This window comes from Chenopodium album, chromosome 23, assembly GCF_948465745.1.
Source record: "Chenopodium album chromosome 23, dcCheAlbu1.1, whole genome shotgun sequence".
NCBI classification, from domain to species: Eukaryota; Viridiplantae; Streptophyta; class Magnoliopsida; order Caryophyllales; family Amaranthaceae; genus Chenopodium; species Chenopodium album.
The window spans coordinates 36,349,850-36,374,169 of NC_137856.1; the positions used below are offsets into that span (position 1 = coordinate 36,349,850).

The 24,320-nt window shown below is 34.5% G+C and overlaps 3 protein-coding genes across 3 annotated transcripts; 1 reads left to right on the plus strand and 2 right to left on the minus strand.

Moving 5' to 3' along the window:
* Positions 1-421: 421 nt before the first annotated feature.
* Positions 422-4,986, minus strand: LOC145608802 (protein SGT1 homolog B-like). Its single transcript, XM_081664398.1, has 10 exons — positions 4,709-4,986; positions 4,040-4,109; positions 3,472-3,596; positions 2,890-3,016; positions 2,611-2,707; positions 2,460-2,525; positions 2,085-2,223; positions 1,510-1,589; positions 933-1,037; positions 422-740 (listed from the first exon to the last, which is right to left on the minus strand). Exons 1-10 carry the CDS (start codon positions 4,866-4,868, stop codon positions 633-635), a joined length of 1,077 nt encoding a protein of 358 aa, XP_081520524.1. The 5' UTR covers positions 4,869-4,986; the 3' UTR covers positions 422-632.
* Positions 4,987-8,967: 3,981 nt separating this feature from the next.
* On the plus strand, positions 8,968-13,265 carry LOC145608422 (4-hydroxy-tetrahydrodipicolinate synthase, chloroplastic-like). Its single transcript, XM_081664036.1, has 4 exons — positions 8,968-9,159; positions 9,291-9,426; positions 10,459-10,542; positions 12,090-13,265. Exons 2-4 carry the CDS (start codon positions 9,338-9,340, stop codon positions 13,015-13,017), a joined length of 1,101 nt encoding a protein of 366 aa, XP_081520162.1. The 5' UTR covers positions 8,968-9,159; positions 9,291-9,337; the 3' UTR covers positions 13,018-13,265.
* Positions 13,266-13,734: 469 nt separating this feature from the next.
* LOC145606629 (alpha-glucosidase-like) lies at positions 13,735-18,328 on the minus strand. Its single transcript, XM_081662437.1, has 6 exons — positions 17,676-18,328; positions 16,634-17,328; positions 16,313-16,543; positions 15,549-16,195; positions 15,039-15,462; positions 13,735-14,800 (listed from the first exon to the last, which is right to left on the minus strand). The coding sequence occupies exons 1-6, from the start codon at positions 17,924-17,926 to the stop codon at positions 14,310-14,312; spliced, it is 2,739 nt and encodes a 912-aa protein (XP_081518563.1). The 5' UTR covers positions 17,927-18,328; the 3' UTR covers positions 13,735-14,309.
* Between the last annotated feature and the right edge of the window lie 5,992 nt (positions 18,329-24,320).

Consider the following 24,320-nt stretch of genomic DNA (forward strand, 5'->3'; position numbering starts at 1 on the left):
AAAAGTTCACTTAAATGATTGCTGCAAATAAGTTCACTCAACAAACATGTACGGAGTACTATACTACCTTCGTGTCAAAAAGTTCTTAGAAATGCAAATAGGTATTTCATACCGAGCATTTGTTTTGATTGTTAAAAGTTATACTTACCCTAAACACTACTGGTATATGGTTTATAAATCAATATATCATTGTACTATTGTAGATGTTTATGACTAATTATAAACCACGTTCATTCCCTTCCAAAAAGCATAAGTTAGGAATGAAGGGCACATATTATTTCCACAATAAATTTAGTTGTTTATAAGAACAATGACCGATTAAGGAAATGGCAAACCTTAATACTTCCTCTGTTTTTTTAACGCTACGTTGAGAATTTAATTTGCTGACACTTAAAGATAACCATTTTCTAGACTAAGCATCTTTGAAAGATAAAGATTATCCTCAGCTATTTCACAAAATAACAGACTAAAGGTTTTGAAGCTCAATGATAGCTTTTAACTGAGACAACAAAACAAAATCAAGAGACCTCGACTTCAATGAGTACGATTAGCCACCCAACATGTAGTCTGGAAAAATAAAAGACAATAGCAGGTCAAAAAACTGCACAAGATTAAATGTAAGATAGAATGACTTAGTATTCCCATTTCTTCATCTCCATGCCATCAGGAGGGGTTCCATCAACCTTCTTTGCGCCCACATCCTTCCAGTTTGTTGACAGCACTGTTCCATTTGACTCCACCTGAGAACGATAGAACAAGCAATCAATTTTCCAGAAACTATGGAATCCATTTGCAGAAGCAAACCACGTCACTCAACAGATCGGAATCAATATCTATAATCAATTTTCCAGAAACTATGGAATCCATTTGCAGAAGCAAACCACGTCACTCAACAGATCGGAATCAATATCTATAAAAGTTCAAAGTCTTACAAAGGATTTCTGCATAGCTCTTCTAGTGTCCTCATCAGCATCTCGATATATGTCCTGGAAAAATTTGTTCAAAGCTGCATCACCATCCAATTTTTCATCCTTCTCCTGCAAGATTAGACCCAGCTTCTACTAAGTGACAATTCAAGAAAGTATATATATATATTTTGGAATGTAGAGAGAGCCACTAAACTAGTTGGCATCCACAAGTATATCTCTCTTAATAAGGGTACATTTGGTTTAGTTTTTGTGAGGCAACAGAACAGACAAAGAAAATAAATAACACACCAGATAACGCACAGCCGGGTAGCTATTCATACAAGTAGAGAACATGTATACAGGTGCATTAGAATGGAACTCTATTTACTTCCTCAGTTTATGTTTCAATCCACACCTCCACAAAATAATTTAAAAAAAAAAAAAGAGAGCACACGCATAAGGAAAGAGTAAAAAGGTCCGAATTTCCCATTCTTTTTTCCTACGAAGTATTTATCTGTAGAAATCCTTCACAAAGAGCATAGGTGGCGGTACAAAAGCAGATGTTCATTAGGATAATCCAACGTTAAGTATGAAGACATACCTCTTTCTTCACCTGAGCTTCCAACTTGTCCCAGTCCACTCCCCTGTGTTTTGAGGATGGGTAAGATGGCCTCAGTGCAGCTGCAATATTTCATAAATTAACATAATTAGAGTTCAGTTACTCGTACACAGACTACTATTTTGCAAACGCACAGCATATTTTCTAAGATCAGCAAGTTAAATAGAGTACTATGGCAAGCAGAGAGCATTTCCTTTCTACTCTTCAGATAGTATATATAACATTCATTGAAATTTGATATTAGGGCATGACTTAATCACAGTCCGGATTAATTTCTTGTAAACCTCACTTTAATCTCCATTTCAATCTTCACCCCAGAAACACACGGGGGAGTAAGACAGCAGCACTTTCAGCATTCTACAGAAATGCTCCTAACCTTATAATGGATTTGAGAAGAGGTTCATCCACAGCACAATTGACACAAAAGGCTGGATCCAGGCAAAGTTTGACTACCAATCAATTCAACCATTGACAGAAATATGATACAGGAACAAAACAACAATATTCTAGAATCTAGATAGCTACCAAAAATCTGATAAGCAACACTATCCACTTACGAGTTGAAATGTTTATCTTTTGGGGAACAACAACATCCTTGACATATTCCAAAGACGTCCATTGAATTGGTTCAGCTTTTGCAAGACGGATTTCAATTTTTGTGGACAAGACATCATATCTGCATTTGGCTGGAATTATCTGCCAGGATAAAACATGCAATACAACCCCAGTTAGCATATTTCAATGCGCACAATGCTTAAGATACAATTGCTCAAAAGAAAAGCATTTGTTTCCATCCTTCATCACAGCCATATTTCTAGAAGATTTAAAACGTCCTTGGCCAATAAATTTCCAGAACCTTATATTCTCTGATTTAAGGCAGCATCAAAATCACAAAGAGAAATAAGAAGATAGCTTCAAAGTATGTGATTTACCTTTCCAAATAAGCGAGGTTGAAGATGGTATGGTTCTTCACCAGGAAGATCAATGGTAACACTCAGCTGAAATGCAAACAAATATTTAAAGGTCTCATATAAACACCCCCAAAGAATTACTATGTTTCCAATTGAATACAGAAAGACTCACAATTTGTTCACCAAAGTCAACGGCAACATCTTTGGCTGGTATACCCTTTGCAAAAACAGTTACTACTACTTCCTCAGGCTTCTGATAGAATTCATGCCTGTAACATGCAGTTCATAAGGGCAACCAAATTACTCTCTAACGTCCAAAAAAATAGTCAATTGGAAGGAAGAAGCTCCCACCCCACCCCAACACCCCCCCCCCTCTCACACAATAAGAATAAAAAAATTAAAAATAAATAAATAAAACTTGAAAAAGAAAGCTTAAGGAACCAAAAAGGACCTGAATTTTGGTTTTGATACTGGCAATGCAGTTGTTGGACTAGAATGTCCATCAACAGCAGGAGCACTGGCTGCTTGTGCATTGGTAGTATTTTCGACTGAAGGTTTTGACAAACTGGCATTCTCTTCTGCAAGTAGCCATGAAGCACCCCAGAGTCACAAGACATAACATAGAGGTTTGTAAATTGGCTCTAAAAAAATTACTCATTCTTCAAAGTTAGAATATGATATATAAGCCAGCAGCACCATGCATGGAAACTTTTACGAACTATCAAGACTTGTAATCAGGGAGAAAACATGAGTGGAATAAAGATGTATAAGAAACAAATTTGAAAGGAAAAAAAAAAACAAAAAAACAAAAAAAATCAATTCAACAATTTTGATGAGCAACTTTCATGATCAATAACAGCACAATCACAAAGGGATGTATTGAGAATTATTAAAAAATTGAAGAATATTAAATACAATTTACCGGGGGAAACAGAATAGATGGGAGTGTCAATATTGTAGGGCTGGATTAAGCAGAAATGCAATGCTTTGTTACAGAAGCTAGATAAGAAATGCAAAAACATATTAGCTATACCTGCAATACACTCATCACATTCCTTGATAAAATTTTTAAATCTTGAATCTTCAGGAGCTAAGCCAGCCCCAGCTTGGAAGGCTGTCTTGGCAGTCTGATATTCCTCAAGCTTCATACACGCTGTTCTGAAAAGATAAGATCAAACCATGAGAATCAAAACTCAATATCATAAAAAATTAGACAAAATTTTCAGGAAAAATAATATTAAGTAATCTAAAGAATAATACACAGAAACTAATTGTCAGCACTAGCAAGAAACCATTGTCACAATAGAGCCATAACAGTCAAACAATTTTGAAAAAGCCCGACCCCTAATTCATCAAAACTCATCGCGCACATCCTATATCTCTCTTTGAAAAATTTTGAAAAAGCCGCAATATGGTCTACAAGAAGTATGTATATGCCCTAACGCGTGAAATTTCTTTATGTACATACTGAATCTCTCTTTGTGACACAAGACCCAAAATATGTTTACATGGAAAGTTACTAAGCATTTACAACAATGAAGATAGAAAGAGAAAACAAGGTAAAACTGTTGCAATTCAGTAAAAGAAAATCGAGAACGAACCCTTTCCGTAGGTAAGCCTTAGCCATTGAAGAATCCAACTGGATGGCTTTGTTCGCATCAGCAACAGCCTCTGTACATATAAACAATAACCAATTAATCAATTAATAAATATTAACTAATTTCCAATACATAAAAATAGGCTCAAAGTTTAATACAATCGCAATCAATATGTACTTTTATAGTAGTAGTAAGTAAGAATTCAATCATATTCAATAGCAAGATTAGCAAGTAGCAACCCCGGTCAACTAAAAGAATCACATAACACAATCCACGTTTTTCGTTTCTGAAAATTGAAGAAAGAAATCAGCAAGAAACACAGGTCAATTTGATCATACTAAAATAAGTCAACAATTAACAAGAAAACAGCAACAATTAATCATTGTAACGAGAAATAAATTTCAAAATTCACGAATTAGTACTTTACAACAAAAGTTGACCACAAATTCAAAAATCCAATAAAAACCCTAGAATTGAACAATTAACCAGCAAAATTCATCAAACATTTTATAAATCAAAACTTTAAAAATACAGCAACAATACAATGAACAGTATACACTATACTGTATCACTTAACAGATAATTTTTTTAAATAAAATTAGTCAAACAAAACAATTGAAAACAAATCTGCCATATAAAAAAGATGAAATCGAAGAGAGAAAAAAGGCAAACCAGTGAAGTTAGAGAGTTTGATGTTGGCTTGAGCACGGTCGGCAAAAAGTTCGGCGTTATTAGGGTTCAAATCAATGGCTTGAGAGTAGAGTTCGACGGCTAATTCGAAGTGGTCGTCGATGAAAGCTTCCTTAGCCTTGGTCTCGAGATCCGTCGCCATTGTTGAATAGTCTTCGACCTTCGGAACTCTCTGGAAGGTTGAGAGGAGAGAGAAAGAAAGAGAGAGAGAGAGAAGTTGGAGAGGTGATTGACCTTGACTTCAAAAAATTGAGAAGTTGAAAATTGAGAAGTAAAAGAGGAGAGGGTATTATGGGTATTTATAATATTGTAATCCTGCCTTTTTAAGTTTTTGCCTGGAAAGTTAGAGGGGATTAACTAATTATTTTTAGGAAATTGCTTTTGTTTTGTACATAAAAGTCTTATTTCTTAGTACTATGTCTCATGATTAGAGAAGAATATTGATTAAAGTATTATGTGACCTATTTTGAGTGTACTTAGGGTCTGCTCTCTTCATCTTATTTTTAGATCAGTAAGCTCAATTCAGTCAATCATAACAGGCTCTTATTACTTCTTTCGTCCCTTAAGTATTAGGACAATTTACTGTTTATAATAGGATTTAAAATATTACTATAGTTTTGTACTTTAAAACTATGAAAAGATGATATTTAAAAGATAGGTGTACTTTGTATACTTTAATCAAATCTAATAGCTTCTTTAATTTAGCACAAATTGTACATAGTTAAGAAAAAAAAAATGTATATCAACTTCTTCTAATGTTTGTAGAGTTTTTGTTAAATTCGTCTTGATATACAATTTCACAATATCAAATTATTATTCAAAACATTTTTAACTTTTATATTATTTTAGATAAGATATTTGTGAGTTAAATCGTGTTCATGAAAACGTAATATTATAGTTTTCTAATGGGTTTTATAATACAGTACATTAAAGGCATAGTACTCCATAATCTCAAGTACACATGTGTTTTCAAAAAAAATTCCATTGTAATTAATCCATACTTAAAATTGATTAATTGTGTTTTTTTTTTTTTTTGGTTGGCCTAAAGAGTAAACTACGGAGTACTAGATACCACCATAAAACCAATGATTAAAGTGGTAAAAAAAAAAAAAAAAAAAAAAAAAAAAAAAAAAAACTAATTTAGGAACCAAATAATTCTCAACTTTTTTATATGAAAGGGAAAAAGGAAAAACAATATTTTGAACAAATCAACATAGATAATAATTATTGCATGATTTGTATCCACCAAGTTTAATGTGTTTTGATTCTTACTAGAGAGTTACAACCTTAAAATTCTTATTTAGAAACATATGTTGTCTATTATTCATTTGTTTTTTATACTTAACTAAAATTGATTTAAACCATCTTAACTTATCGACACATTAAAATTTTCTTAACTTATTTTAACCGATATTAGGTTTTCGCTTTAAATGCAAACCGTTGGTACATCAAAGCCACGAAAAAGCAATTTTGTCAATCCTTGATCTACCTGACTACATAAGGTGTATTTTTAAACTGTTGATGTTGCATGAGACACGACCAATGCTTTTTTCATTTTGATTATCTGCTTTCCTTTTGAATCTAGGTAGAGTGCTCATAAAATAACTAAGATTTTATTACATGCTTGTTATTTTAAGTAAGAATCTGAAAATACAAAAAATTATGAAAAGGTAGATACTCTAATGTGACTTTTAAGCTGTAATAAAAAAAAAAAAATAAAAAAAAAAAAAACGAAATATGCTTTAGAATTGCCATTACAAGCATTCTGATTGCAAGAAAAGTTAAATTCTAGACTTCTACCGGTAGCACATAACTTGCATTCTCTTTTCTCATAACAATTATTCCTTCCCACTTTTATTCACGAAGATCCCAAAGCCCATAAAGAAGTTCCTTTGGCCTATCCTATTAGGAATATAAGAGAATAAATACGGAGTAATCTATACTATATATTAAAAGGCGTTCCTAAAAATGTCGATGTGTTACGTAATCCTTTTTTTATTGCGCCACATCATCTTTTCAATATATTGTGATGCCACATCATCACTCAAACAGCAACACATCACCCAAGCAACCAACATTATTGAATTTAAAAACATAAGGATAAGGAGGATCGAACCCTCAACCTCGTATAACAACAATAGTCATTTATCCATCTTAGCCAATTATCAAGTATGTAATTAATATGTAAAAAAAATTATATAAATGCAAACAATAAGGTTCAATTAAGAAAAAATATACTAAAAAAAATACTCCATACTCAATTTTAGTTTGACCATGAACTACAATTTTAAAAAGATTTAAAAAAAATTTATCGATTGCACGTCTACAACAGTAGCAACCCGGGGCAACGCCCGGGCTACTCACTAGTTATATTGTTATATACTTTTATTACATAAATCATGTGATACAATTATACAAAGTGAAATCTATGGAAATAATGCTTCGTATTATTTTAATGATATTTTAAGATAGAGAATTATGTAAAACATTGACATTTGAATATAATCTTATTAGGGAATTTAAGGTGTTTTCAGTACTCGTAAATCTATTTCTTACGTGCGTGTATTAACATGCTATGTTGTTATTGTGTACCCTGTAAATAATTAAATAGTCTTTCAATAATATAACTAGTGAGTAGCTCGGGCATTGCACCGGATTGAAACTGTTGTAGACGTGCAATCGATAATATTTTTTAAGTCTTTTATAAATTGTAGTTATGGTCAAACTAAAATTGAGTATTTTTTTTTAGTATTTTTTTTTTCTTAATTGAACCTTGTTGTTTGCAAATATATAATTTTTTTACATATTAATTACATACTTGATAATTGGCTAAGATGGTGAAATGGCTATTGTTGTTATACGAGGTCGAGGGTTCGATCCTCCTTATCCTTATGTTTTTAAATTCAATAATGTTGGTTGCTTGGGTGATGTGTTGTTGTTTGAGTGATGATGTGGCATCACAATATATTGAAAAGATGATGTGGCACAACAAAAAAAGGGATTACGTGGCACATCGACGTTCTTAGGAACGCCTTTTAATATATAGTATAGATAGTATAGATATAGTCATATAGATGAGATATTATGAGTTTATGTTGTTGAACCGTTACTCAAAATATAACATAACCCCTCCTTCACTTCCTTCCACGATGGTTGGTCGGCTATCCACACCTCTTTTCGTCCTTAATTACTTTTTTACTCCCTTTATTCTTAAATACCGTAAAAGTTTACTTAGGATTCATGTAATCATGTTAGTGCACAAGCTAACTTTGACTATATACGAAGTATATGTACACACATAGTCTAGTAATGTGTTACAAAAAATTATAAAAAAAATTGAAAAAATACATTGAGTTTAAGTATTTAACACAACAAATTATTACACATTGTTAACCGATTTCTTTATTTAGTAAACATGTGACTTTCTTACTATCTATATATCATATATGGAGCTAGATGAGCTTTGATTATAGTTTATTTGTACTAATGTACCTTAAAAATAGATGTTAACTACCCTAAAATTCAATAATTATAGACATCACTATATATCTATTAACATTTATTTTTGTCAATGTGGCCCTCTTGTTTGAACGTCAAACTTTAAATTAACATATTTCATATCCATAGTGCAATCGTAATTTGAATTTTGGTAACCCTTATAAAATCTTAACATAATTTTTTTTTTCCTAAATGATAATTTATAAATTTTGAGGTAAACAACCAAATCTTTCATGTTTTAAATGTCTTCTTAAACGCAAGCAAACTCTAAACTCAGTACTCTACAAATTCAAGCTACCAAAAGCTCTAAAAATGGATTGACTCCAAAAAGTATGAGCATCAAATTTTCAATTATGTTAGTAAATTATGTGCAATGTAGGGTTAGGGTTTATACTTCCATACAATTTCATATTTTCACCCAATGTTAAAATTTGTACCTAATGAAGCTCCCAAATCAAAACGTATAAAGTAATTAGTAACGTGAAGAGCATGTTCGAAAATCCCCAATCCAAAAATAGTTGTACTCAACTCATGAAAATTTACCCCGTAAAACTGAGCTCAAATAGTTAAGTACTCCGTATTTTATTACTTTCTCCAATTTCTCCGTGGAGAAATGAATCAAGTGTTTAAAAATGGAAGGAATAAAAATTTACTTGTATCCCTTAAAACCGAGCTCGAATAGTTAACGAGCCAATTCGCCTCATAGGCCACAATTAGACACATTATACACACACGATTACACGAAGACCCCTAGAGTCCTAGACACACATATTGAGTTCTGGTGCATCACTGCAGTTTCAGTGTCTCCTTCCACAAAACCCTCTCACTTCCAACTTCGAAGAATCCAACCACATTCTCCTTACAAACGCCACCATTTTGGAAATTTAGGGCACCCAAATCGACGAGAAACTGCTGAAGAACATCACCTTATCTAGGTAACAAACTCAATCTCTCTCATATTCCAAAACCCTAATTTCATTAAATTGCCACCATTTTGATATTTGTAATTCAAATTTGATTTATTGGTACCTAATTGATTAATTTTTGCTCGATTTTCTATTTTCAGGGTTAGGGTTTTGTGTAATTTTTGGATTTGAGCTATTTGGTATTGAAATGTCTACTTTGACGAGTCACAAATTGTGCTTGAAAGATTCCATTACTTTCAGCCGTCCTCGCTCTGCTTCTCCATATGCCTGTAACAGGTAACATTTTAAAATTATTTCGATTTTTTGCTATAATGTTTGTATTTATACGTTGAATTTGGTGTTTATTGTTTATTGTTTGAGGTTTTAGGTGGAGTTTGTTTTCTTTGTCAGTAATTTTTGTTTATCGTTTAATTAAAAACTATTGTTGCCCCTTTCAAAAAAAAAAAAAAAAAACTATTGTTGTCCATGGAAATGATTATTTCGTATCATAGATAGATGCCGGTGGTTGGTGATAGACTACAATAGGCTTTCTTTCGGAGTTTCGATTGCTATTAGCTAGGGTGCCGTGATTTATGAACTGAAAATGAGTTCCCATTGCCATTTTTTGGGTTAGGTGTCGTGTTTGTATAGATGATCAATATGGACCTGAGGACTTTAGGAGATTGAGAGCATGAGGGACTTTCCCCAACTTTTTTTGGGTAAGATCATGGTTTTTGGTGGTCATTGGGGATGAGGATGACAGACAACGGGATATTTAGCAAGTGATATGGAATCATGTCAAGAGCATGATTTATAGCCTTCAATAATGGGTTCGTATGGAGGATTTTGTTTTGGTGGCTTATTTTGGATGGTCCTTTTCGAATGCAGTTGTCATTGGAGGAAGTATCCTGAAGATCCCCCCTATAGCTCAGGCAAGACTTCTTGTTGGTGCTAGGAATGGGTCCATTGTGATCTCTGAGCTCTAAACTTCGGGAGTGTAGATTTTAATTTATACATACCATGTGTTTCCAGGAATTATAATTTTTTTGTGGAAATTGTGAGGGGCTTTTTAGCCTGTTTGGGAATAGAGATTGACTAAAATGTGTCGAATACATGAAACATGGAACTTTATGAATCCAAGGTAATAAGAATGCCAAGTTTAGGTCTTTATAGTGTGTAGATTGGGACCTTACCGTTTTGTGCTTGGTATTTTTATGATATGAGATTATGAGCCCAATATTCTGTTCTCTAGATTTTTTTTCCTGCTTGTAATATAATGTTTGTTCATCATCCAACCGTTTATCCTTTCTTTTCTTTTTTTCCTTGCAGAGTGTATTTTAGGTGGAGGTCCCCACAAGCTGCCGCAGTTGCTAATTTCCATCTCCCTATGCGTAGTTATGAAGTTAAGAACAGGTAATATATCATTTTTAGTTGTAAGGGATATGTCTTGCTGAGTCTTGCCAGATAGCCTTTTTTAAAAATTTCTGAGTTTTGATTACATGTACATCTCTAGTCAAGCATGTGATTCATTCAGTCTATCAGCAAGGCACAACCTAACTCTAATACCTACCTCCCTCTGTTTTGAAGAAGTCAGTCAGGTATGAAATGTTTTAGAGCTTTTGGTGCACCCAGAACATGTCCCAAGTATGCTGGGCAAATTTGGTTTCACACATAATGATCTTACAACAGTCCGTGCGTATCGTTGCAAGGTCTATGTTAAAATTTATGGGGCTTTTGTTTAAATCAATTAAGATGTGTTGTCTTGTCTATCTTTTCAAAAGTACTTATAGCTTGTTGCTAAGCAACATACTTTAAGAATCTAGGGGCAGATAATTTGAGAGATTGTTGATGTTCATTTGATTGGAGATTTTAATCGTTACCTAAAGTTGTTTGATTATGGTAAATAGTGTGCCAGACTGCCAGCTAGCTTGTTTATGATGACAATGTGGCCTGGATGTTATTCAAATTAGCTGTACAGTAGTTTTATCGTTTATGGCTGAGATTATGGGGGATTGATTTTCAAAGGAGGAAAAAAAAACTCTGTACCTGCCTGATAAGCAGTGATGGGCTGAAACAGAAAAGAAGAGTCGAAAGTAGGGTTTAAGTAATTTTTATCCTACTCTGGCCCACCATATTAATTACTAGATATTTGTAATTAGTTGGCTAGCACCCGTGAGACAAAACTATGCAATCGTTAGACAGAACTATGCAATCCTTGCTGTTGAGTAATTCATTTCTCCTGAGAAAAATGTTTTCCGGGTTATTGCGATGCAGCTCTTGTTGTCGTATAGATAATAAGATGATCTTTCGATTTGCTGAAGTAGGAGCTGGCTGTCCTCAGATCATAGGACACCAGGAAAGCCAATTGCTGTTCTGTATTATGGAGCTCAATAGGCAAATGAATTCTGGCGTGACCAACTGTTCTAGCCCTATATACCCATTAGTCTCCTCCTGTTTTAGTTTACCTGCTTAAGTGGATGCCCCGTATCAGCTTAGTTTACTTTGCAAATGAATTTGACTTTTGTACATGCTTAATAATGTTCTTGTTATGTGGTAAAGAATCAGAACTTCATAGGATTTGGGCTAGATATATACATTTCAGTGAGGCTAGATTTTAGTGAGATACAAACATGAAGATAAACCATAAACTTAATCTTTGCTGCTTTTGCTGATGAATGATGAGGACAATGTTATTAAATCTGTGCTAGTGTGCTGCATGTGCTGATGAATGATGAGGACCATGTTACTTTTAATAAAAAGAAAAAGAAAAGAAAGAGAAACAGTGTGTATTTTTGTAAGCTGTGAGGTTATTGTGTCATTTTGTATCTAAAGAAGTCAATGAGTATAATTACAGCATTTTCATACTCCTTCCTTTTTTACCCTTGTGAACTACAATTAAACTTTTGGATAGCTGTTGTAGTGTAGATGTATTATAATGTTTAGTTTGGTTTTAATTTCAGGACAAACGTGGATGACATTAAGGCCTTGAGACTCATTACTGCCATTAAAACCCCATATCTACCAGATGGAAGATTTGATCTTGAGGCTTATGATGCATTAGTGAACATGCAGATCAATGGGGGTGCTGAAGCTGTTATTGTTGGTGGTACAACCGGTGAAGGGCAGTTAATGAGCTGGGACGAGCACATTATGCTTATTGGTCATACTGTCAACTGTTTTGGCAGTAGCATCAAAGTGATAGGGAACACTGGCAGCAACTCAACACGAGAAGCAATACATGCTACTGAACAGGGGTTTGCTGTTGGAATGCACGCTGCACTTCACATCAATCCTTACTATGGCAAGACTTCCAAGGAGGGTATGATTGCTCATTTTGAAAGTGTGCTATCTATGGGGCCAGCCATTGTATACAACGTACCATCTAGAACAAGTCAAGATATTCCTCCTCAGGTGATGCATTCTCTAGCACAGAGTACTAACTTTGCTGGTGTTAAAGAATGTGTAGGTCACGAAAGAATTAAGCAATACACAGATAATAAGATTGTGGTTTGGAGTGGAAATGATGATCAGTGCCATGATTCTCGGTGGTTATATGGGGCTACTGGAGTTATATCTGTTACTAGTAACTTAATTCCTGGCTTAATTGGGCAACTCATGTTCAAAGGGAAGAATTCATCACTTAATGCCAAGCTTATGCCTTTAATCGAGTGGCTTTTTCAGGAGCCGAACCCTATTGGCTTGAATACAGCTTTAGCTCAACTTGGAGTAGCAAGGCCAGTATTCCGCCTTCCCTATGTACCTCTTCCGCTGGAAAAGAGAATTGAATTTGTTCGTATAGTGAAGGAAATTGGGCGAGAGAACTTTGTTGGTGACAAAGATGTCCAGGTCCTTGATGATGATGATTTTATCTTGCTTGGTCGGTACTAAACTCTTTGATGCTTGTAGCAGTGCATTGTTGTTAGAATCAGGAAATGTGTGTGGAAATGGGTTTAGGAATATCAACATTCTGTTTCTTCTTCCTGCTTGTTTCAGAGTTTGCTTCACTACGCTGTTAATGGTTTTTCTGCAACTTATGTAATGAGTGTCAGAATGGTAGGGGTAGATACCAAAGTTTTGTTCTGAATATTTGACTAATTTATGAGATTTTGGCCTTTTCGCTTCACTGCTCCCTTCAACTTATTCCATCCCTTGGGTCTGTTGGCATGTACAACAGCACAAGTGCTGCATTCCTCGGTTCCTCCTATGCTAATAAGAAATTGCTGCAAGGATACCAGTATGTCTTCTCTTACTGATTCTTTAATTGTCCAACACTCTGAGTACTTGTATAAATTTACTAGTTTGCCACATTATCTATTATCATATTAGTGTCTTAAGGTTAAACGAACCTATCAAAAAGTTATTTACATTAAATAATATAGTGCATAATCGCATTGTTTTTTTTTGGACAAACATGTATATAATGAAAATGGAAAGGCTAGATAATTTGAATTGGGAGGGGATAAAGGATACGGAGTATTAAGGTTTACGCTGGCAGGCGTGGCTCATGGGTGGGGGTGGGTTGGCGGAGGGTGGGAGAATGTTGCTGCATTCGGGGCAATATGTTAAGGTTTTGTCTAGTTTGTGTCAGTGGCTTAATTTAAGCTGGTGCAACATAGGCGCCTGCAGCAGCTACCTCAAAACTGCGTACTTTCAAATTTGATTATGCTTAGAGTGGGCCCAGTGGGGTGATAGTGGACACTGGCAAGTGACCCAAGTTGAGTTAGGTGTGTAAAGATGAGCTGGATTATAAAATAAAAAAAATGAAGAAAAGGATAAGCTAGAAAAAATAAATAAATAATATTATCCATTTAACTACCTGGGAATCTGGCTAAATACAAAATGCTCCAAATATAATTCTTTTTGTCCTTTTCTTTTTTGAAGCTTATTCATCTTGTCCTTCCCAGCTATATATATTTCTTTCTAAATCCCTCTTTTTTTTTTTTTTTTTGTTTGTTTGTTTGAATTTGTGGATAATTTTTAGCCTTGATTTGCTCATTTTATTTTTAAACATGGAATGAGATTGTGCCATTGTTTGGAATTGAGCGACTTGCCAAATTAATTGCTAGTACGTAGATTGTATCTTCAGCTAGAATTGGTTATTGATATCATTGCTGATCAGTGATCACAAATTCACAATTCATAATACATGTTATTCTATTTTATTTAAACATGCAGTGAACCTAAGTAGGTTTCCTGTATCCTTTTGTTCCTTCATACTCTAATTCCAATCTGAAGTCTTGTCCTATGGGCATCCTTAGATCAGAAATTTCTGAGACAACAAAACCCCCCTGGTTGTCGGAACTCGATCTTAGTTGTAACCCTTTGTTTTTCTTTGTTACTCCAGCACCCATCTGTACTGTATATTCCTTTACCTTAACTCTTCTCTTGAGACCTAGAATGGTTATTTTATCCAAGACCAGTCTTTGGCTCATTGCATATCCACTATGCACAACATGGGATGAAATTGTGCCATTGTTTGCCCCTGATTCTGCTAAAAAGTTCACTAAGCTCCATCTTTCACTCTCACCTCCCATATTCATTTCAACCCCGTCATCTAAGAAAAGCTCCCCGGTGCTGGTTGTATGATCGCTCATAACTACCAGGAGATGGAACGGTGTGCTCCGTGCAGCTTGAGTTGTCATAGCTTCTCCTTGCATAGCCACAATATTACCTGATATAGATCACAATTAGGAAAATAGGTTAGATAGAGGAAAATCTGATCAGAGTCCCAAAGTCCCAAACCCCACAAATTTATGTGATGATCTCGAAAACACGCTGAAGTTGGTACAAAAGAACATTTTTATTGACCTATCCAAACAGAACTCGACCTACTCAGTCACATATGGAACTCTACAGACCCTGTTAACAGTTGGGGGATTCATACTGGTCCTGAGTTTCAGTCGTATTACCTTCATGGATGTGAACATTGATATCGTTAGGAGGTGCACTGAGATTAATATTGCTTCCCGATGATACACTCACTGAAGAAGTGTAGTTGAAAAGATTGAACCAGTTTCCTCTTGGGAAATATGCATTAACAGAGACTGCTCCAGGTTGTAGCACAGGCGAAACCATGATTCCTCTCCCGATGAGGAACTGTGAGCTTATTCCATAAGTTGTGACGTCCTCTGGAAAGGTAAAGAACAGAGGTCGCGCGATTGGAGTGCCTCTCAAGTTGGCCTCATACATCATTGTGTAGAAGTAGGGGAGGAGCTGGTAGCGGAGTCCCAACACTTTCCTTGCTGTAGTGGCAACTGATTCCCATCTATAGAGCTCCTGATAAGTAGAGTCGCGAGTTGAATGATCCCTCGAAAAGGGATAGAAGGCTCCCAGCTGTATTTAAACAAACACTTCTGATAAGGATATGAATATCAGGCTAACACTACTATATGAAGTTTAGAATAATTTCAGTGATATACCTGTATCCATCGACGGCAAAGCTCCTCTGTTGTATTTTCAGCAAAACCACATATATCTGCTCCAATCATTGGCATCCCAAATAGTCCAAAGCTCAACATAGTCGGAATAGAGTACCGCAAATCATCCCATCTCGCAGCATTATCTCCAGTCCAGTGTGCAGTATACTTCCCAGAGCCAGCAAATGTTGACCTCGAAAGTAGAAATGGCCTTTCCTTGCTGGTTCTAACGAGTGCTTCACGGGTGGCTTGAGATTCGAGAAAACCATAGAGGTTATGAACATTATAGTCCGTAACATTACCATAATGCATAGCTGTTGCTGGAATAGTCTTGCTTATAATGGGTACTCGACCTCCAGAATTATTGATCTTATATGGTGGATCATCAAGGGAAGACCCAGGGGATGGTGCTGAAGTTATAAAGTTCGAAGCTTCATTCATGTCAATCCAGATTCCATCAAAGGGAATAATATCTCGAAACCTCTTAATCTCATCAATCCAGAAATTTTTTGCAGCAGGATTCAGAAAATCAGGGAAGTAAACTGGTCCTGGCCAAACAGTACCTAGGTAAGGCTTACCATTGCGCTTGATGAAGACATCAGCTTGCATACCTCTGATGAGAGTTCCGTATGACTTATTTGTATTGATCCCTGTCATAAAAAACAGAACAAAACTTATCAGATTAGGAGCTTGTGGAAGACCTGTAAAATTTCAGACAATACAAGATTCTGAATAAATCAGTCTACAGAGTTTGTCAGTTGAATTACCAGGATCCAAGATTGGAACATATCTTTGGCCGTTCTTGTGGAGTTTACTAACAAATTGCTGCATCTTGTCCTGAGGGAAGTTTACAGGATCTAGCGTAAAATCTTTGTAGGCGTCCATGTAATCAATATCATTCCACATTACATCTAAAGGGATCTTAGCTTCTGCATACTTATCGACCACGGAATTGATCTCGTTTACATCATGATAACCCCACCGGCATTGGTGAAAACCTGAAATGTGAGAAGATTTCAAATATGTATATGCTTAGTTGCATTCAATTCATTTGCTATCACAGGATTTTGGATAGGTGAATGGATTACCGAAAGCCCAATAAGGCATTGGAGCTGGGCGACCGATGAGTTTAGTGTACTGATCCACAACCGCGGCTGGTGTTGGACCAGCAAAGACGTAAAGGTCAATTATACCTCCAATCACCTTGTAAGTGATTCTATCACCAGTGTACTCAATATCCATCCCATTGCTATTCATCAGGAACACTCCATGAGTGGAACCTACTGCCGGTGAAGACCGAACATCCATATAAAATGGGTGAGATCCATACAAGTTAAGGTCCCTATTGAAGCTAGCAATGTCAGCATTCCAGAGAGTGAGGGTCTGGCTATGAGCCAGCTGAAAGTCAGGCTTAGTGTGCTCTCCAAGACCATAGAGGTGAGCCTGTTGGGCTGGGAGGGAGGAGGAGAGTTGGAGGTACTGATCCTTGAAGACGAAGAAGGTGTTGGGATTGGATTGGACGGGAGTGGTGTCGAAGAGGATGTCGTGGTTGGATTTACGGGAGACTGAAAAGCCGAAGGGGGAGGAGTGGGAAAGAGTGAAGGTAAGGTCTGAGTGAGGGTGGGAGAGGACTGTGATGTTGGATTGGTTTTGGTGTTGAAGGGTGGAAAATAGTGGTGGAGATATTGGAGGTGGTGGTCGTGGGAGGACGTCGTTGGGGATCTCCCATCTATGGTTGTTCGCGTCAGTGATTCGGATCCTCAAGGTGTCATCCTCCTCTAAGCTGCATGGTGAGTTTGGGAGGTTAGCTTAGCTATATTGTTGTGAAAATGTAAAATTAATATTAATACTAATACTAATACTAATATAATGAATATATTAGAATGATATAAAATATTCAATCGAATACATGAGTGCTACGTGTATTTTAGTGCTATTGTAGAGAAGAATTTCACATTTATATACTAACAATGACTTGAGTGTTACTCTGTGTTTGTTATCTTCGCTCTTACTGATTAAAAACTAGGAGCGTTGCATTTTAATTTCCTAGAAGAAAAGTGGCTCTATTTGATAATAAATGGTTGCAATGTATTAATTAAAAAAAAGAACAGAAAAAATAGGTCTGAGTACCTGGCAGTGAGGCCAAGTAACTTAACATCAGTGCCATAAACAGAGGAATTTCTGATAAGCTGCAACGAAGCACTCAATGACTTTCCAGAAGTGTCATCAACCTTTGCATACTTAACCTCGTATCCATATCCTATCATTTCATCATTTTTATGTTCTGATGTAGTTGCTCCTACGACCGTTATGCACAACAGTAGCAGTACCACTACTGCTAGTGTCGAGCAGGCGAGTTGCGACACCTTAGACCGTGCCATATGCCTGCTTGACTGCCCCCTTCCTCTACTATCAATATCTAGTTTTTTAAGAATGTAAAGACCACTACTGAATGATTCTTCCTGAAAACAAAGTAAATTTATAAGGAGTTGTGCTAATACAATTGGTAACAACTACTGTATGAACTATCTAGTCACAAATTTCAAGAATTGGCCCTCATTTCAAGCTTATATTCACAGAATCAATAATAACCGAGATACAACAAAAGCCACCATATCATCATAGTCATCAGATATGGGTACTTTTTGGATTTACTATAATTAAATTGATGAATAAATAAGCAATCTGTTTTAAAAAAAAGTACTATAATTAGCTGAATGAACCATAAACAATTTTAGCCATATTCAGAAAATGACAAGATAAAAGTAAATATTGTTATGGTTTGTTATAACTTTAATACAATTGTGATGATGCAAAGTTTTTGAGTTATTTATTTATTTATATTCTTATTATGTAATTGAAAAAAGTTAAATGGTTTATTTGGTCAACTTTGAGTGCAAATTCCAATTGGTGATAAGCTCTTTTGACTACTACGCCTAATTACCCAATTAAAAAACGACATCTAAAATATTGGCCCACATGCCCACTAAGATCAAAGGCTTCCAATAGGCCCAATGGTCCAAGTATTTTTTTTGTTTTTTTTTTTTTTTAAAAAAATTTTTTTTAATTTTTTTTTTTTTTAAATTTTTTTTATTATTACTTTAAACTGGCATGCTTAAATGCTTAATGGACCATAGAATGATAGAAAGGATATGAGGAACCCAACAACAGCCAACACTATAATCGATTGGGGAATTAGGCTTAAGGCTAGAAAACTTATCATCAGACCAGTTAATAAATTCTAGGACTGGTTAACAAACATATCAAATTAAGTTAGGTTGTGTTGGGTTTTTGTTTGTACTCCCTCCGTCTCCGATTGATAGTCACTTTTGGTAGAAAATCACGGGAATTAATAAACATAAATGAGAAGTAGCAAAAGTATATTGAAAAATAAATTTACATTGGGTATGGAAAAAAAGTAGAGAGAGAAAGTAATTAAAGTACATGGGAAAGTAAAATTTACATGGAAAAGTTAAATTTGCATAAATATTTTTGCAAATGGGAGAGAATTTTGGTAAAAAAATAATATTAATGGTACTTGAAAAAAGAAAATGTGTCTAATATTTTGGATCACCAAAAATAGCAAAAGTGACTATCAATCAGGGACGGAGGGAATATTAATTAAAATCTTTTATTTTCTCAATCTAAAACAATATCAACTTTCGCAACTCTAATAAATTTCTTCATATGACCATGGTATTAGAATGAAAATTCTATTTCTAACCTCTTACCTAAACACGTGACTACATAATTTTGCTTATAAACCTTAGCTTAACAAATAATAACTCTCATATCTTATCATTCAATTTCAAAAAACAGTACTTCATCCACGTCACTAAATCAATAGTTATTTTAAGATGACAACTTTTTCCGAACATTCATAAAACAATACTTCATATGATTTGTTTTAAAGGCATTAGTAAACAAGTGACATTTCTATACCATTCTTGCTAAAAAGGATGCAAGTATGTACTCCGTAATACTTACTACTACTCAGATCCGTACATAATAGCATGAAGATCTTATATGCATGCATGTTATAATCAATCTCAGAAATGTAGCACAACTATTATTGATGAATATGATAATTTATATAAAACCCAATGTAGCAACCAACAATGGCACTTACCTGGACAAATAGCTTATAAATAGCCTTGAAGACAACCTCGACGAAAATGTCATGGACTAGCTACTGCTTTTGTGTTATTGCTACAGTTGCTAGCCTGCTTATATAGTAATATATACTAGGAAAATTAAAGGGACGCAACACGCAAGTAATAAAGCCCATGGTATTGAAATACATTGTTGATATCGTACAATTGTTATCATCCAAGGATTAGTGGTATTTAGGTGCGTATGGATCGGATGTAGGAGGAATAAATCGAAATTGGCTTCTTGTGAAGCCGGAAATGTGCAAAGCATTCTACAATGGAGTGCAAGCAATGTCTGAGTAAATGGGATATGCTCATATGCCAAAACTTAATCACAAAATATGTATTAAAGCATTTTGCTGTCATCCATGCAATAGATTTAGGCATTTAGCATGTAGTTTATTTATTTTTATTTTTATTAAAAAAAAAAATCTTTTCAACTTTTAAAGGCGGCCTTTTATTTTATTTTGAAATATTTCAAAAAAATAACGAATTTAAATCTTCGGTCTCAATATAGCTATGTATATCTCCATACCATTTAATACAAGTCTTTTGTTCACCATATGCTCATTTACCATGAATATCTCTATCTGTTTATTAGTTAATAAAAGAACTTAATATCATACAAATACGTATATATATATATACAGTAAAATGAAACTAACAAGATATTTAATGAGAATTTGTGGCTAAAAGTTTGAAGTTTGACCTTCTAAAGAGAAACGATGCATCTAATAGAGGATTGGAAGAAATTCTAATTAATGATTTACATAATTTTTTTTTTAATAGCAAAAATATTTCATTAATTAAAAGTCATACGACATCTACAATAGAGATTCGACGTTAAAAAATACATAAGATATTGAATCAAATATAATTTTCCTTCATAAAAACTACGATCGTCGAGTAGATCTTGCACTGCGGAGCATCTCCCGCTTATATCGCTGAAAATTATAGCCTTGTTGGAGAGACAATCTAACGATCTTTTGTAGTCGTGAGGATGTTTTCCTTCTGATTCATCAGTCCGTATTCGAAAACTGGATAATTTTTTCACCAACGAAATAATTTCATGACAATCTATTAGATCTACTACCATGGATTCAAAACTAATAACTTTTCTCCATCGAAAAGAGGAGATAAACCTTATCTTTCGAAGGAGGTCGAAATACCCTTGTCTTTCAAAGGAGATCGGAAATCCTTTTTTTCGAGGGAGAAAAATTCCTCCCAAAAGGAGAAAGCATTATTATAAACCTAAAAAACAATAAAGAAACAAGGATTGGGGCTTTCCACCGATTAAAATCGATGGATGCCCCTTCAAAATTCAACAATGGAGGCTAGAGTTTTGGAGAGAGAAAGGAGGAGAGAGAGAATGATTTACATAATTAGTTCATCTTATGGAGTATTTATATTTTATAATTGAGTTAAGTGAGATATAATCTATACTAGAATTGTTACTTAATTCTGTAGTTGATATCCAATTATTCACCCTTTAGATATACAAATTTAAAGTAAAGACTTGTTATCCTTTACTTGAAGCAGATAAATAATAATGGTAATTGGATGGAGACATATATAATCTACCAATCTGGCATATATTACTTATCACCGATTAAACAAAAAAAAATGGTAATTATATATTGGTATTAATACAACCCTTACGACTTATCTATAATACATTTTTTTTAAATTGGAATTGATTTAAGAAAGCATGAGAGGTTAAATTAATGTTTGATTTTTTTTAATTTATTGATGGAATGTTTAACTTAAATTTTTTTTATCTTTTAGGTCCTTAATTGAAATACCACAGTTTGCCTTAGTGATTGTGTATTTGTAAGAATGAGTGAGGATGGAATGAGCTTGATTATTGTTAGTACAATAGGTCAATAGTACTACTAGTCTACTATAACTGTCTACAAGTCTATAATATGTACGTGTTCATTGGAACATTACATTTGAAAAGAGAGCAAGTCATGAACCAAAACAAAAGGTAAGAAGACTTTGGAATCAATGTTGTCATGAACCAAAACAAACGGTAAGACGACTTTGAAAAGTCAGCACGTAGTCATACACCACAAGATGGATATGTGATTGTTATAAGGAGGCATGATGGACCACTATCAAGTATGGACTCCTTTGGTCCATATCTAGGGGCAAAAATGTACTTTCAAGTAAATATTTAGACAGTAATTATTTTGTTACCAGCTGTAAAAAAATACTCTCTCTCCTCTTTTCCCTTCTCTCTCCTCTTTCCCCCTCTCTCCTCTTTCTTGACCGGAATTCTCACCGGAAACCTTTTTTTTTAAAAAAAAAAATTTCTCTCCTCTTTTCCTTTGTAATTCGAAGACCTCAAGGCTAGTTTGTATCTCGACCAGAATTTTCACCGGAAAATCAATTTGAAAACCTTTAAGTGAGAGGAGAGAGAAATCACCATCCCCATCATCATCTATCTTCGTCTTCATCAACAACAATGCCGGTAGTTCTACATCGTCCTCACCACCACCACTATCGAATATGTAATAATAATAACAATAACAGTATAAAATCAAATGATAACAGTATATAAATCAACCATAGTAGTATAAAAATCAATAACAACAGTATAGTCAAACCTACAATAATCATATACCCAAAAAGTATACAAAACAATTCAACAATAACGGTATATAAATAAGAATTAATAGTATACAAAACAAAATAACAGTATACACGTTAATGATAACAGAGCACCGACAAACAATTAATATCGTCATCTTCAACTCCCTCACATCCAAATTGTTTCGAACTTCGACAACACCAAACAAAGAACTCACCGTTTTTCATGGAGAAAGTCGTAAATTTGCACACCGGTGGTGTATTCATCCTCTCTCGTGACCAAAACAAGATGTTTAAAGAGCTTGAAAATCCTTCTCCGCCCTCCAATTATACTACCTTTTATCAACCACAAAATTTGCTGCTCCGTTCCGACGCCGGTCATTTTTTCATAGGAAACAACAGCAAAGAGGGGAAAGTAATTTCTCTCTCCTCCTTTTTCTTTTTTACCCACCCCTCGTTCTCATTTTACCCCCTATTTTATTTTGCCTTTTTTTAATTCACAAATATTATTTTTTTATTCAGGTATTGGACAGGGGGGTCCATACCGGGTAACGGGCTATAGTTTCTCTTGTTATAAGCATGATTGTCTAGCGTGAGTGTGTGACTTTATGTCTTTATTCATACGGTCGAATCAAAGAAACTTTCCAAGTTTTGCTTTATTATTTTGCTTGGCAAGCTAGACTTTGGATATTATTAAGACTCGCTCTATCCCGTGGATGATCAATCAGCCTAATTGGTTAAAGTTTGAGGGTATATAGTATTCAAGACATAGGATCAAATTCTGTCCATATCACTTGATCTTACAACTCTCTTTACACTAAAAACAAAATAAAAATAATAAGGCTCTACCCCACTCTAAAGTCTTGACTAACATAGCACTTTTATTGGACCATATAGGCCCCGAGCAGAGCAGATTGAAGCAGAGTAGAGCCGAGCAGAACAGAGCAGATTTTATTATTGTTAGTATTATTTTTAATCAGAGCAGAGCAGAGCAAAGCCGAGCAAATTTTATTATTATTATTAGTATCATTTTTAATTAGAGCATAGCAGAGCAGCTCTAAAGAACGGGGCCTTAAAAATTACAGTAGCTTGATCCTCGTTAGATGAACACCAAAGGGTCTAAGACTAATATAAGCTATTCAGTTACTTTCTCTTTTATAATCTTTAATTTCCCAACAAACCACAAGCGGTATTTAATTATAAAGACTACAAAGTATGTATTATTATTATCAATTTCAGCTTAAAGTGTTGAGATTTCGTGCTTTCAAATGGTTGTACTAAAGAAACGAATGGAGTATAAATTTAGCTTTGAGACCAAAATTTGGGCCATTAAAGACAAGAGAATATTTTCTGAATGTTTGTATCATGCATGAATTTTCCATACAAAACTAGTTTGTGGTCTGGGCGATGCACCGGGTCGTTACTTTGAATATTTGTAGCTAAATAGATTGGTTCATCTTTCATTACTATTACTTATTTATTCATTATTTGTTTATTTATAATAGTTCTTTTATAAAACCTTTGGAAACAACTATTGACTTATTATATAAACAACTATTATCAATTCTTTCTTGCATTCATTACCTTGAAGAGTATTATTAGAAAATAATAGAACCGTATTTTTTTTTATAAAAAAAATTGCATTGATTAAATGTTCATATCTCCAATCAATATATCTATATATGAGTCAAGTATAAGAGCATCATTATTCAATAGATGAGATGGTAAAGCTTTTACTACATATTTTAGTGGTTGGGAGTTCAAATCTTACGATAAACATTTTTCATTAAAAGATGACATGACAAGGGTGTCACGTGACACATAAATGTTTTTAAGAACGCTTTTTAATATATAAGTATAGATATAGATGGGGTAAACATCTTTGCACTGTGTATATTTGACTTTTCAAGCAATCAAGCTAAGGATCATTAAATGTTATGGTCCGCACCCTGTCTGCTACTCCGTAGTTGCATTGAGCGTGACACAACCAGCTTCCATTCATGGGATGATGAATTCTACTACGTAGTAGTAT